The sequence below is a fragment of the Bacillus rossius genome, chromosome 14, assembly GCF_032445375.1.
Source record: "Bacillus rossius redtenbacheri isolate Brsri chromosome 14, Brsri_v3, whole genome shotgun sequence".
Classification (NCBI taxonomy): domain Eukaryota; kingdom Metazoa; phylum Arthropoda; class Insecta; order Phasmatodea; family Bacillidae; genus Bacillus; species Bacillus rossius.
The window spans coordinates 44908860-44925093 of NC_086341.1; the positions used below are offsets into that span (position 1 = coordinate 44908860).

Below are 16234 nucleotides of genomic sequence, written 5' to 3' on the forward strand. Positions count from 1 at the left end.
TATCTTTGTTTTAATTTTAAGTATTAATTATGATTTGAGGTATTCGGAAGGACTAGGGAAGTGTTTAGTGAAGTTCTCTCATTCTCTCTCTTGTAAGGTCGTTCAATCGTTAAGGAAGTAAAGAGATTATTGTTTTAAATTGTAATCCCGCTATTTAAATGTTCTTTAAAATGATGTTGAGTATTTGACTTTAAGAATAAAATAATTTTAATTAAGTATTATGTTATTTTGCAAAATCTCCTTAGTTCAGCTCTCACCAGACATCCTGTACGGGATGACGAACCTATGATCCTAGGTACAGTAAAGTATTTTATGAAGTTAAGACTAGTTGATGCCAAGCGAGTTGTTTCTATGTAAAGAGCTACGATTCTCGCCCCCCCCCCCTCTGAAGGTGGATCGTGACTGAAATGGCGGTGGCACCGGCTAGGTGCACGTGACAATATAATAAACTTATAGTTAAAAAAAAAAAAAAAAAAAAAAGTTTTTTTGTTGTTGAATGAACTAAAAATTTAAAAAAAATTATTTCATTCAAGTTTTTTTGTCCAACAGCTAAATAAATCACCACAACTCTGTATAACCAAAAACGTGGGGTGCGTGATATTATTTGACTCAAATTTTCTATCAGTAATAACAATATGAAAGGAAATAGATTTTCTATCACTAATTTTAGGGCATAGTCGATACAAAAATTTGAGGTAATTTAGAAAATTATATGATACTGTCATTACGAAAATGAATCTAAGTACTTAATAACAATGATGAGATTAAAATTAGTTATGGGGTGCTTCAGGAGCGCAAATCTGTTGGATTGGCAATTGGTGACCGTGGAAATATGCTAGGGAAGGGGGGTGGTTTTGCGAGAATTTTGCACGTGAGGTTAACAGACATGTCATATCTGGATGCGGTGCTTGTATGCTGTACACTGCTCGTATTTTGGCCTACGTGCATGCAATGAGAAGAAAACTTTATTAAATATACAGAAAGTTTTTCCACGAGAGACAGTTTTGACATGAAACCCGTTCCACGGACACGTGTTAGCGAGTGCAGGCAGGCAGGCAGGCAGGCCTCAGGGGGTGTGCTGCGGTACCTTTAGGCGGCGAGAAGGGCGGCGTGCTGCCCTGGGAGCCGCCCCCGAAGCCGTCCCCGCGCTGCTTCTGCTCCAGCTTGCGCTTCAGCTTGATGTACTGGCGGTGCGTGCGCTCGTCCTTGTGGAAGGTGTGCGGCGGAGGGGAGTGGCCTGCGCAGCGAACCAATCACGCGGCTCCATACAACCCACTGCACAACCCGCTCGGCCACGAACTAGCTTCGAGAGCTACTTTCCAACGCCTCGCCCGGACATCCGGGTCGCCGAGAGATGGAGCAGCCACGGAATGCAGTGGTGCGGGGGAACAGGAGCACGTGGAGAAAATCCACCACTGGCTATCTTCCCGCTCGCTTGCAAAAAAAACCGGATTGAGACCCCGCTGGGAATCTTAGTTGGAGAGACATTTGCTGACCACTTGTCTACCCTGGCCTTTCAATTAGTCTCTCTCTCTGGTTCTGTGCTACACTTCACAATCCATTCCTTCCCAAATGTTTCAAAAAAAAATGTCCCACAATCTCTTTGTTGACGAGATATTCTATGATAACATTAAATATTAAGAAAAGAAGGAAAAAAATAATAGAACATTTGTATCATTTAAAAAATTATGAACAACACAATATAAAAATATATTTCTTTTAAATTATGAACTACACAAATAATGAAGTTCAATTTATTTGTGAATCTTTAACAACCCATCAAGCCTTAACGGCAGATTATATAAAACTTTGCCATTGAAGTCCTCAAAAACATCAAAATCATTAAGAAAAAAACATGACGCAATACACACATCTTTAAACAAGTTTTTATAACTAAAGTTCCTTGACATGTATTTTTAAAAATAATCACACCCAATCAATGAAATTTTTTTTTTGTTATCATTAGGGTTGTGCGAATGTTCGGTATACCGAAAGCGAAACCGAAATTTTACTACTTTCATTTTTGATTTCGGTAAGAATTTCATCTGTCGAAGTTCGTTTTGAGCGTAATATTCCGAGCCAAACGAAAGTTCAATAGCTTACCGAAGTTTGTTTGTCCTAGTTGAAAAATAACTCGTAATTTAATAAAAATGTAATGTCTTTATATGATTTGCATATGTTATTACTAATAACGTAATAACATATGCAAATCATTTAAAGACATTAATTAGAAAAAAGATTTCCGTTAAGATTAATTTACGTGGTGATGAAAAAAACTCACGTTAATGAAAATATCGTAAAATCATAATGTGAAAAAACACAGCCGATAAAGTAAACAAAATTCAAACGTGATTACAGTAGGCCTAGGTATCAAAACAAAATCATGCAATATTTGAAAAATTACCTGATTCATGTGTGACATTGGCGGCCGTTCCGCAGTAGTCACGTGTTTTTTCGTCAGTACCATGCACGTGATAAATATATTATCATAGACTGCGACATTGTGTACGACTGTAAAGGAAATAGTCTGTGCGCTGAAAGATCTGGATTGATTCTTGACATTTACGAGTGACATGGGGCTGTGTTGTGTGGTCTAGGGCGGATGTTGATTATATTAAATATTACATATCCTATTCTTGCATGCCTGATGCAACACGTGGTGAACAGATGATATAATAATTAGAAAAGCCTAATTTTAAATCTGAAACAAGTTCATGTAGCTTTAGTGCATCTCAACCTTAAACTGGAGTAACATAAGCATTTTATTGGTTCGTCATCTGTAGAAAATTTCAAATGACATTTGAGGTTATATTGTATCCTGCTAGCATGTCATCAAACATGAGTTTATGAACTTGTCATTTTTAGATATCCAAAGGCACCATGTATGTAATATAATTTTTTACTGAAGAGAAAATTTTGGGGCAATTTTTTTCTTTGTTAATTAAAAAATTTCGCTTAACTTTCGTTAAGAATAGATTTATCTCATAGAAAAATTCATTTTCGTTTCACTTTCGTGAAACTTGATAAATTTTCTTTCACTTTCATTTTGTATGGATGAAGTCACTTTCGCACATCCCTAGTTATTTTCACAGCAAGAGCAGTTCGTAAGAACATAAATGACATTATCTTTGAAAGATTTGTGCAATGGGAGTGCATGCATGACTTGATGTTAAGCTTTTGGACATACGCCATTGCTAAAGCACATGTATGTCTGTAGAAGCTCCCGAAACATCGCTTGTTTTTGTTTTAGAAAACTATTTGTCTTTGTTTTGTTTTTTCGTTTTGTCGTGTTTTTGTCTCGTTTCATCTGTTGTGCTGAATTTTTTTGGGTTCAATTTTTTTGTGCTGTCATTATTTGTGGGTTTTTTTTCGTTCTCTTCTGTTTTTTGGAAAACTATTGTGTTTGTTTTGTCTTTTCATTTTGCTGTGTTTTTGTCTCGTTTCAACTGTTGTGCTGAATTTTTTTTTTTGGGTTCAATATTTTTGTGCTGTCATCATTTGTGGGGGGGTTTTTCATTCTGTTAGTCCATTTTCTTTGTTTGTTCTTTTTTTGTTGACCATATTCCTGTTATGGAATATTATGTGATGTTTATATCCTGTAACAAGAGCAATTTTTTGCTTAATTTGGGTTTTTGTCTTTAGTGTTTTTTGTAGTTTTCTTCTACAGACATACATGTGCTTTAGCAATGGCGTATGTCCAAAAGCTTACATCAAGTCAACCTAAATGACAATGTGATCAGCACACCGGCATCCTGCCAGGGTTCAATCCCAGGCAGAGTCGCTACTAGATTGTGGTGTTTGAGAGAATCAGCTGACACCGACTGTGGGTTTTCATAGGTCGCTAACACTTTCCTTACCACTGCATGACTTCAATCCATGTTGAAAATCCCAGTATGGAAAATGACTACAGGTTCTGAAGGCGTATACTACTACTCATTATTATGGTTGAATGGTCATACGAATTTCAAGACTTTTTCAGTATCTTTCAATAAAACTACCTAATTTTTTTTTTAATCCAAAAGTGGTTTTCTTATGTATAACCAAAAATATACATGAGCAAACGTAATGCATAACTTTCTAAAATTTGCAGGAACGTGCCAAATTTTAAGTTAGAAAACTAAAAACTTTTCAGGGATAATTTCCACATGATTTTTAGTGGACCGTCTCAAACATTTTATGTGCAACTATAAACTGAAGAGAGGCGTCGAAGCACAAAATGCAAGTTAGCAAAAGGCATTGGAGATGTGAATTTAGGGACTTTCTTTTCTGTGACGTTCATAACCAGTCTTTTAGTTTCCTGACTTTCGGGACTTTTCTGAGCTGTACACATCCTGTCATAGTAGAGTATATCAGCATACGCAAAAAGAGTGTATCTACTACATGAAAATCAGTCAACTTTTGCCATAAGATTAAGAACAAAACAACATTTTTAAAGTGTATGTGTTAATTGTAGCACTTTATGATAACCATGGACCACTGCTAATCTTCAAACATAAAAAAGGAAAAAGATAGCTTTTGACCAGTAGTATATATAAACTAATTCTAAAAATGTTTTGAGTAGAAAATATTAATAGTTTGTGCGATGTTTTAAAATAGTAAGCTTAGTAACTGAGAAACGGCAAGGGATAAAAACATTAATGATGATATCAGTGAATCCGAGTGAACATAAAAAATATTTTAAATGACTTCTGACAAGTCATTTTTGCCAGGCAGCCCAAAATTAAACTTACTCATAGTTTGTATTTTTATTTTTTTTTTTAAATTGCCAACATATAAGGATGATTTACTGCTTTTTTTTTTTGTGGTTTTAAAAAAATCATAGTAACAGTTTAAATATGAACATTTCTCATCAATAAATTAAGATTTGCATAACAATTGTCATTATTAGTTTATATAAATAATGAGTTTGTTTTTTGTTTACATATGTAATACAAGAAGACCTGTGCTTCTCTAAAAATTACTAACCGTAAATTTGCAATTAGTTGCAATACATACTTAAATGTACGAGACACAAATTTTTTTTACTATGCAGCTTGGACGCTCACCCCAGGGTCACATTTTGGAAAAAATCCCAGTTGGGGCCTCATTATTCAGAAAATTATTTGAAATTAGATTTTACATTAAAAATTTAGAGTACCCCTACACATAGTAAATACCGCCCGAAATAAGTCTTGGCATTGCAACAGTGTTACAGATTTTTAAACATCACGTTTCATGTAATCATGTATTGTCATTAATCATTGTATCTGCCAGACTGGCATTTGTGCAGCGGTATTTGTTGTTATTAGTGAAGAAACCTCAGAACCGTATTTTTTTTTTTTCCATTTTCCTGGGGCCTGAAAGCTCGCTCCACCCCCACATCGACTCCGAGGTAGGAACCGCGAGGAGGTCGCCAGCAGGTGGCAGGCGGAAGCAAGGGCGCCCATATGAAAGTTTGTGGGGGGGGGGGGGGGGGGGGGGGCAGAATTTGTAGGGGGAGGGGGGGCAGACCATCACAAATGACAAAAAAATGGCCAAAAATGGCGTTAAAGGACTCAAAATGTGCCCAGAATGCTCAGGAACACCTGAAAGCCAGGGGGAGCCACGGACAGGCGGGAGCCGGGGAGGCGGGGATAAGGGGGCGGGGCGCGCACCTTGCGGGGCGCCGGGGCTGGGCGCGTGGCCCATCACGCCCGGCTGCATGGCCCCGCCGTGGCCGAAGTGCGGGGGGAAGCCCGGCATGATGCCCTGCGTGGCGTAGAACTGCTGCCCGGGCTGGCTGGAGCCGGCTCCCGGGCCCTGGAACCACGCCACACACAGGAGTGACACCCTCTTATCATCGCCTTCGCCACTACCATGAAGTAGAAAACTATTTGTAATGTCACAACATTCCTCAAGAAACATTTAGTGCAAAAAAATAATAATAATTTCCTTGGTTAGACCAATTCGTACAGATACTGCCCCTTTTGTCTCTGGAACACACATCTAACCCAAGCATAGTATCTACCTTAAATTTGAAGCCCTAACATTTAAAAGTTGACACTTACATTAACTTTATTAGTTAAAAGAAAGACAGTAAAACAAACAAACGTTATCAGTTTCAAGGTGAAATAAAAAAAAATACAAAAATTTATTAATTTCTTTATTTATAAAATTTTAACATGTGTCCCCAAATTGGCCAATTGTACTGTGCACAAGCAAAGCAAAGTCAGAAACAAAAGAACATTAAAATTCCTGCATTTATCAATTACTTGCTTGCTATCTTTATTGAGGAGATTTTAAGAATCCTTGGTGAAATTTAAGGACTTTTAAAGGCCCTTAATCAATTATAGGTAAAATAAAGACTTAAGGAGGCAAATGAACCCTGGTCTCGACCGCATCGGGGTCGTCAGAGAAGACAAGAGTGGAGCTCTGACAGAGTGAAGTGGACTGGGAAACGAGAGAATGAATCCCGAGAAAATGCACAGACTCACAGACACATTCCCCACTAGGGAAAAATTGGGGCACGACACCAATAACCCTGGAACCCAACCCGGATCCCCTTTGTGGTAGGCAGTTGTTCAAAACAACCTGGCCCCCTCCTCCAAAACCTGTTAACAAGTGGCGATTGCTAAACTCCGAGCGTGGTGGAAGCCCTGACGCCACCGAGGTTCTAATGGCAGGCTGATTACGTGATGTCGTGACAATGTCTTCTGCAGCGTGGAAAACTCCCACCCTAGCCGAGAATCCAACCAGAGACCTCTGATGCAAGAACCAGGCGACCTGACAACCAGACCAATAGGCTGAACGTGACATTGATTCATGTTCATCGCGTATGGCTACATGATCCAAACCTACTGCTGTGGTAAGTGTTAAGCTCATACATTGCATGTATTTCTGTTACTTAGATAGTTCGATTTTTTTAAATATTAAAAAATATTTTAAGACTTTTTAGCAATTAAAAACAATTTAGCATGCTTAAAGAAATTAAGAAGAATTTTTTTGACTGCCTATATGATAACACCAGAGAAACATTAATGTATGTATTCAGTAACCAAAAATTGTTGGATGTGCTGGGAATATAAACTTTTATCTCACAGCTAATTTTTCTTGCCAGATTTATATGTACATTATGTCCACAACATCACTTCAAAATATCCCTGCAGTTCAAATTCTAATTTCCACTCATATTTTAAATGTATCGGTCTGGCTGCCATTTCACAATGAAAGGAACGTTGCATTTACATGAATCATACTTTGCTAAAACTGAGATGTTTTTGGCACATAAGCTGTTTGAAGAAGTTTCCATCATTTTTTTTTAAATGTTTGTCAAGAGAATAATACATAGATGCATAGGCGTGCCTACAGGGGGGGGGCAGGTGGGCCATGGCCCCCCCTAATGTAATCACTCAGATCAGCATTTTCTTTAATGCCTTCGTTAATATTCGTATATTCCTGGCACTGTGACACTCAAACTGTGTTTCAGTGTTGCAGCATGCTAATTAACAATATTTTTAAACATTTTATCGTTCTGGAAATACAGCCGCCTTAGTTTATTTAAAACATGAGGTCCCTTAAAATGGCCAAGCAAAAAAAAAATATTTTAAGAGTTTTGTTAAAGTTCTGTTGTCTGAATTGCTGTGTTTGCATTCACTAAAAAGAAGTTCATTTCAAGGTAGATCTGGACCAAGCTATTGGAAATTCGAGGGGGAAAAATGTGTAAGTACACTTTAAACATTGTCTATGGAAAAAAAAACATATTTTCAAGATTGTTAAAATTATACGGATATAAATATTAACTAGCAAACATATCTCGTTGATACTGCACAAAAATATAAACAAGTCAATGAGTGAATGTATTTAGGCTATTTAAAATTCTAAATTCAGCTTCTGATTTTAAAATTTAGCAGGGCCCCCCCTAATGGAAATGTCTGGGCACACCTATGCATAGATGTTATTTATTTTTATATCCATTAGAAAAACCCACAGATAGAGAATTGTTACAACATATGATTTGCAGCAATAAATATTCAAGTTACCAGTAGATACAACTAACACACACCACACAATAATCCTCAAATGTCAAAGAAAACCCACAATGTTTGATTAAAAACAATGCCTAAGCTATATAAAGGTTTATTATTCTCTGAAACAATGTCGAGGCAGAAAGGTGTACTGTTATCATGAGATAACATTCTCAATGAAAGTATAGGTTATGCTTGGCAAGTATAAAGAAACATACATAGGTACCGTACCGTATCTTTAAGGTGGAATTAACTTACAGAGGCCATTGCAACACATTATCAAGGAGGAATTTTTTCTTCTCTATTCAAGACTATACCATTTAATTTATTCTTCGAAAACAATAAAAATTGTTGACACATTCATAGGTCACACTAAAAAAAATATTTCATTCACTAACTAAATTTACAATACAATCATGTTTGTATAAAGGCTCATAAGAAGATTGTAAATACACCAGGGAAGAATTACAATCTAACCTTTCTACAAAAAAATTACGTTAGTAAACAAAAAAACAACTTATACCACATTCAACATTAAAATACTTATAAAAATAATAACCAACTGAACATTCCAAAATAAATTCATAGGGAGTTTAATTCAAGTATTTATGAATGGGATGAAATGGGACACTGAATATTTTTAATAGTTCTTACAAATATGAATAAATATATAGGTATTTAAAATATTAAAATTGTTTTCCCTCTGCATCCTCTTTTTTAATATAAAATTGTAGGTTAGAAATTACAGTAACTGAAAACATTTAAAACAAATAAAAATACTTTTAATAGTATCCATGTATTTGTATTTGAGTGTATTTTCACATGCGACTTTTCATCAAAATAAACTGCATCTCCAAGAGCAGAAGTTGCTAATAACCGACCACAAACAAAAAAGCCAAAGACTTTTAAGTTAAAAAAAAAAAACATATTTGGTTTAGTTGAAGATTTAACAAATATAAAATATATTCATATGTCTCTTCTCCAGTAGCAACAGGCAATTTTAGAGTATTTTGGATGGATTTTAAAAATTATATGACTAATTTGGTATCCCTCCCCACCCACTTCTGAAAGTGTGGCTTACATTTCAACAATAACAGTGTCAAAATAATCTGATGTAAAAAAAAAGTATACACGTGTTGGTGTTTTTTCTGTTACGGCAACAAATATTCATCAGCATTATTTAATGTAAATTTGTAATCAGATGCATTACACATTAAAATTCACTAATCAAAAATAAAACAAGCCAAAACTGGTCATGCACACAATTTGGAAAAATTGGCGGGGAGGGGGGGGGGGGGGGGGGGGGGAATGATGACGACAGCACATCACTGAGGGTTTTGGATGGTACCTACGGAATTCTCCGAGTTAGATAGGGCAATCCAAATTTTAGACCCTTAAAAGGCTTTTACACCTTTCTGAAGCCATGTCAAAAAAAGTTAAAACCACCCACAAGCACAAAAAATTTTTAAAAAAATTCATCATTACAAAAAGAAATACTGAACTGCCTTCAAAGATCAGGTGCTGCCTAAAACAGAATTTTTATTTTTATAATTCAGCTTTTTTTATATTTATTTGTTATTATAGTTCTGTGGGTTATTGGGGAAGGTCAATCGTTCCCCATCACCTATCCCATAGGACCACCACAGTATTCAAACTGATTAAAAACAACACACCCATCTGGTTAATGAATGTTTTCAATGATATTGTCTTGTGCGTCAGTTACATGAGCTAGTTTTTACTAGGACTGGTTTAATACTCCTGAAAAAAACTAATGACTAATATACATCAAGGGTGTATTAAAAAAAACAAGGGAGCAAGGGCACACACAAGACAGGGAAAGGGAGAGATACAAATTGTAAAAAAAAAAAAAAATAATAATAATAATAAAAAAATGGGTGCGTGTACATACTTAGGTACGCGCGTGAGAAGTTATACTTCTTTGGCATCATTAAAAAAGTTTTTAATTGCATGCAAAAATAGTGCGTGGAGTACCTCCGCGCGAAAGAAGTGAAACTTCGTAATGTGGAAATGAAAATAGGAATGGGTAGAAATTGATTTTTAGTGAAATCATATTGTATCAAATCAAACTAAAATAATAAATCATGAAATCATTCAAAGATAAAAGCTGTTTATTTAATTAAGCGGACGGGTTCGCCCCAAGGAGAAAATTGATGCGGCGAGACCTCGTGGACATAGAGAAATGACACACACTCACTATTTATGTGTCTATGAAACATGATTTTTTTCTGCAATTTAAATTGTAATATACAAAAAGGGTATTGAAAATTGAAACAAATATGGCGACACTACAAACTGTCAGGATATTTATTTTTTTCTTACTCTCTACTTCGTTCCTTACAATAGCAAAACACATTCACTCACGCTCTGTCTCTTTCTATTCCCCCTCCCCAGGAGCGTTAAACGTTTACGCAACCTTGTTGGAAGTCGCATTAGAAGTATAACTTAAAAAAAAAAAACGTATCAATCCCACTAACAAAAGGAAATAATTTTACAGAAATCACGTGAGGTGGCATTTACAGTTGTCTGGGCATACACGGTCCATGCGTTACCGTTGTTTGAAGACACTCATGTCATTTGCAGAGCGGGTATCGAACCTGGACGCTACGCGGCGATTCAAGCCGACAAACAAAGTTTGCGAAGAACAATTCCCACCCACCAATTTAAGAACGTCAAGCAGCAAACCAATTGTATCTAACGTATCAGCGAGAACGAACATAAACATTATCGCCAAGGTCGGCCTATCTGAGAGAACTGAAGCTTTGCCACGTATCAGCTGACTTGCAACTGCCAGCGATCTGTTGTAATATTCACGAGTTAAAATATGACATCGATAGTCTCGTGAGAAACTTTACCTTTGCAGAAGCGTGTTCCGAAACAGACAATATTTTTGCTTCGTAAGGAAAACGAGAGTGTGACAGACAAAAGTGGGGAGAGAGAGAGAGAAAAAAGTGTTCAAAAGCGAAATGAGGATGTTTTGAATGATAGTTTTCTTATCCCTTACCGCATCTTTATCGACTTCTTCCGCAGACATTTCTCGTTCAGGACGCTTCAACACCGAGATCGCCAGAGCAACGTCACTTTCCCCGGACACGTCCGCATAGCGGAGTGGCTTCCGTGTTGTTTTCCTTTGCTCTGTTGGCAGTAGAGCTTCCGTCTACCGCCGCCGCGCAGCGCCACTCACCCTCCAAGATAAGCGCGCGCGATTTGAATCGGCGCGGGCACGCGACACGCCCAGCGCACGCATCGCCTCGCGAATATTATAGTTATTTCTCCAACGAGCTACCTTGCTGAACTGGGAACATATCATGTACAGTGTTGTTCTGCCAATTTAGCATGGCCTTCACATTCGATTACGGGCCCTGGACCTAGGATAAGAGACCCCCCCTTCCCAATTTTACAGTCACGTGCTACATTATAATTGCATGGTTATTTCTTACCTACACTCTTTTTAGAATGTTATTTAACCTGAAAATACAGTGTATAATTATGGTTACCAAAATAAGCTGTGTTTATAAAATCATTTAACTTTAGAATAACCACAGCGAGTTTGTATATTTATTTCACACACCGAGATAAAAATAAGCAGGGCTGGGCCCGGGCCATGCTAGATAGTGAGAGAAAAAGTCAGATGAATGGCTCGAAGCATTCATTTCACAATTTCCCCTTACAGTTGTTCATAATACCATCACGTAAATTCAAAAAATTATCAAACGCTTCAACTATTTCTAATCTTCGGCTTATCTTTTTGTTATTTCCGTTTTGAGTTGTGTTGTCTTGTGAATTCACGAAGCGTAAAGAAACGGGTACGTGAAATTTAGAACGTAAAAACATAAACATCTATTAATTTCGCATTTTTTTAATTCGCGGTATTTTATTATTACACAAGCAATAATCTAGGTTAGTGTTTCTGTGCATCAGATACTGTTCATGGCGGCATAGATTTGACTGACGAATAACGCCCTATGAGGCTGAGTGTACGATAACCCTTTCAATGCCGTAGCCAGGATTCTGTGATGGGGGGGGGGGGGGGGGGGCGCACCAGTACAACTATGATAAAATGTTTTATGAGTATTTTTTCCTTATAATTGAATATTAAAATAGTGTAACGCTAAAATCTCAAGTAATAGTATAATTTTAGATCTTAAAAGTTTAAATATAGAAATTTAAGTAATTATTTTGCTTGAAAGAAACACAGTTTATAATATTTTTTTAATAATTTGTTACTGACTCATTCGTTTGATTATTTCTTTAAAACAAGTGATATATTTATTATTGTTATTATATTCATGAATTACACGTGTCAAGCTTGTATGAAGTATATGCTCACAGTAACGTATGTGCAAACCAGCATTAAATACAGACTTCTTAGAAATACAATTCCAGCCGCATTTCCAGCTTAATGGGGAGAAAAAAACGGTATAGGTGTCCACTATAGATTACAACAATCCTTCTGAAACAATCTATATGTAACCTTATGTAGCTAAGTTGCTGTAATTTTCTTATTGTGTTTTCGCGAGTTAGTTTTTAAATCCTGTGAGGGAGAGTCCTGACTTCCTGACCCTTTTTCCTCGGCTAACCTTAACTTAGTCTTTGTAGTGTAACTCGAGTATAATTCGGCAGTTCTCCAAAGTATTACCAGTAGAGACAGGAAAAATTCGCGATTTCAATGACCTGTAGGATATACTCCATGATCCTCTATGCACGCGGGAAAATTACATCTGCTCATTGGCTACTGACTCGCGATACCTGTTAACTGGGACGCTAGTGATTCGATACTTCTTTTGTTAAAGGGTTTTCATTGGCCGAGTGTCATTCTGATAAACTGTGGCCCAATCACTGATGCAGTAAAGAGGCAAACGTTTTTGGATTCTAGTCTATCACGAAATGAATCCGCGAATTTTTCCTGTCTCTAATTACCAGTGATATCAATTTCCCAACTTTCACTTGCAAAGCGTCACGTGGTGTTTGTTTGCTAACACTGACAATGACAACTTGGTAAAAAAAAATTTTTTTACAATACACTGTTGTTAACAGAACAATAGTGGCAGAAGGATATGCATTGAGACAAGTTACGTCGCACAAACTATACTATAGTCAGTTTATATAAATCATTTTGACTGAATAACGTTGTAGCCTTACATATGTGAAAGCTTGATTTATTGCCGGCCCTGACCCTGTGTATGTGTCATGTGTTTTGCTTACGATGTGTCAACACAACTGTCACTAGTCAAACTTTGTACACAACGACAAGTTGGTTTTTTTTTTTTTTTTGCAAATGTTTCTCGTACAGACACATGCCTCTTATTTTTAATAAGTCTTTAAGGTACCAGTTTTGTCGCAGAACATGAAATATCGAATAATTACTGCTTGAAACTTGGGCGCACAAAATTCCACGGGATCTCATAACCTCAAAAATGCGCCGGCCATCACAAAACACGTTTCCGACAGACGTGTCGGCAAAAAAAAAAAAGCCGTTTATCTGTAGCGCCACGGGTCGCTTTTCCATTACATAGTTTAAAATTTCGCTCTGCAAAACGAATGATTCGATAGTCGACGTAGCTGCTCCGGCAGCGGATTCTAGCGGCGGGTGCTGGAACTACGTGCGATTCGCGTCCAGAAATGTGTCCGAAAACACTAAATTTGCGTTCATATTTATCACGCTCGGCATTGTTTTTTCAATGAATTCCACGCTGAATTACGTTACGTGAAGACACGTGAATCGGCTCGTCACCGAGGTTAGATGTTAGAGTTTAAAGGTTAGAGGTTCCTCGCTCGCCCAAGTGCCGCCCGCTAGAGCAACACAGGTTCGAGTCCCGAGCACGCATGGCCTGGTGACTTGTGCTCGACCAGTTCCCGTCGCTTGTGTTGTCGCCACGGAGTGGGCGTTGTCAGCGCCGTCACGTCCAGAGAGGGTCGTTACCACAACGCCGAAATACCATAACGCCGAACGTCAAAACTGACCACGACGCCGACAGTTAGAAAACTGCTGTGTACCACAACGCCGAAATAACAACTGAATGAATTTGTGTGTGTTTCTTAAATGTACCTTAACGCCGAAATACCACAATCAAACCTAACCTTACATAACCTAACCTAACCTAACCTAACCTAGCGAAATATAACCTAACCTAACTTAACCTAGCCTATCCTAGCCTAACCTAGTCTAACCTAACCTAGTCTAACCTCACCTAGTCTTACCTAACTTAGTCTTACCTAACCTAGTCTAACCTAACCTAGTCTTACCTAACCTAGTCTAACCTAACCTAGTCTAACCTAACCTAATCTCACCTAACCTAACCTTTGTGGCAGTCCTGCAATGAAATTTTTCGGCGTTGTGGTACACAGCAGTTTTCTAGCTGTGGGCGTTGTGGTCAATTTGGCATTTCGGCGTTGTGGTGCGTCCCCGTCCAGGGATCTCGAGTCGCGCGGAGGCGGTGCCGACATCGTGTATCACTCACTCCGCGCGCCGCAGGAAGTGCCGATCAACATGGCAACACTGTACGCCCACTGCCGCGTGCTGACGAAGATAACGTGGCTACAGCAGTTCTGCGGCAAGTCACTGCCTGCACACATCTGTTACACTCGGTGCACACGATTTTATGTGCACGTATATTCATACTTACCTACTAGAGGTATTTTTTGTTATTCTAGCAGTTTGCAATGAAAATAATACGGGCTTGGGAAAGAAAATAATTTTTAATTACGGTTAAAAAAATTGGTTGTCTGTAAAGTCGGTTTACGGACGATAGTTTAACGTGACAACGTCATAACAAAACATTGATGAAATGATTGCATACTTTATGAATAAAATTGAATCATTTTTATTTTAATAATAAAAGAATAAATACTTGAAATTATACTAGTAATCATATTTTTAATTGCAAGAATAATTAACCTTTATTGCCGAAATTGTTGTTGTAATAAGCAATGAAAACCACATTAACTTTTCACTTCACTTTATAAACAGTCGAGTAGAAGAGAGATAGATGCGGCGCAAGCGTACAATGAGCGTAACTGGACACAGCGTAACGGAACAATGTGCGTAACGGGACACAGCGTAACGGTACAATGTGCGAAACAGGACATTTTTTCGTGCGTACAACCGGCGTTCATCGATTAATTAGACGTTGTCACGTCAAAAGGTAAATAATCTTTTTGTCACCAGACGGCATGTTCTGTAGAAAGTACCGGTAATCGGCCAAAGCTTCTCGAAATGAATCCCGACGCAGGCTTACCCCCCACATGTTACGTGAGCGCCTACTTCACAACAAATCTACAAATTATGTCTCCATCCAATGAACGCTCTAAGAAGCAACCCAGTGGGTTCGTTCGTACAAACTAAACTGTAGCAGATTTTGTAGATTTCATTTCACTCCTTCTTGTATTCATACAAAATAGTGATAATTCAATAAAAATGATTCAATTTTATTCATAAAACTATGCAATCATTTCATTAATGCTTTGTTTGTTATGACGTTGTCACGTTAAACTATCGTCCGTAAACCGACTTTACATACAACCAATTTTTTTTTTACTTGTGTCGCTTAGTCAAGAAAATTTCTTCGCTTTCCAAATATAAATATCAAGTTATTTAAATGCTTTCCCAACATTATGATTTTGCTGTTTAAAAAAAACAATGAAATAGCACAATAATTGGGAAAGATATAAAACATTATTTTGTTTAAGAAAAAGTAATAAAATAAAGTCCAGTTTTGTGTGATCACACATTCGCTGCATCGGAGTTAGTGACGTGACGTGTAGGCCTATTTTCCATCTGGCAGTTTCCTTTGTGTCATCTCGAGCGCAGAAGGAAATGTATTGCGACAGGCAAACGGACAAACCAGCTCTAAATTTGCAAATCAGGTCCGTTGTTGACCACATCAAACTTCATACTGTGATGTATATTCTAGAAAATAATTACAGTTGCAAGAGACACATTGTTTAAGATAAAATTAATTTAAGTACCTAAAAGTAAATTTAAAGGTACCGGCCCTGAAGTTGCGTTATTCGCTGGTAAGAACAGTTGGTTCGTATCTGTGTGTATTGTGAAACTCACGTCCACGAAACACAAAACGGCAGTAATGATAAAAAATATTCCAATTCTAAAGAGGTGTGAAATAATCTAACTTTGAAAAATTTTAGTTTTAAACGTCATGCCATGCTGAGCCGTAACGATAATTTCTTTCAACATGGTGTACAACGCATGCAGCTTAGCCTACACCTCATTTTCG

The 16234-nt window shown here is 37.5% G+C and overlaps 1 protein-coding gene across 4 annotated transcripts in view; it reads right to left on the bottom strand.

Moving 5' to 3' along the window:
- The window catches only part of LOC134538845 (fibronectin type-III domain-containing protein 3A), a 416513-nt gene that overhangs the window by 38654 nt on the left and 361625 nt on the right, over positions 1-16234 (bottom strand). For 3 of the 4 annotated variants that reach the window (XM_063380387.1, XM_063380388.1, XM_063380389.1), the window contains 2 exons: positions 5634-5778; positions 1088-1237 (listed from right to left, as the gene is read on the bottom strand). In XM_063380387.1, the coding sequence (XP_063236457.1) occupies positions 1088-1237; positions 5634-5778 (295 nt within the window). Of the gene's footprint in view, positions 1-1087; positions 1238-5633; positions 5779-11004; positions 11152-16234 lie in introns of those variants that run through there. The other variant, XM_063380390.1, reaches the window with a different exon arrangement.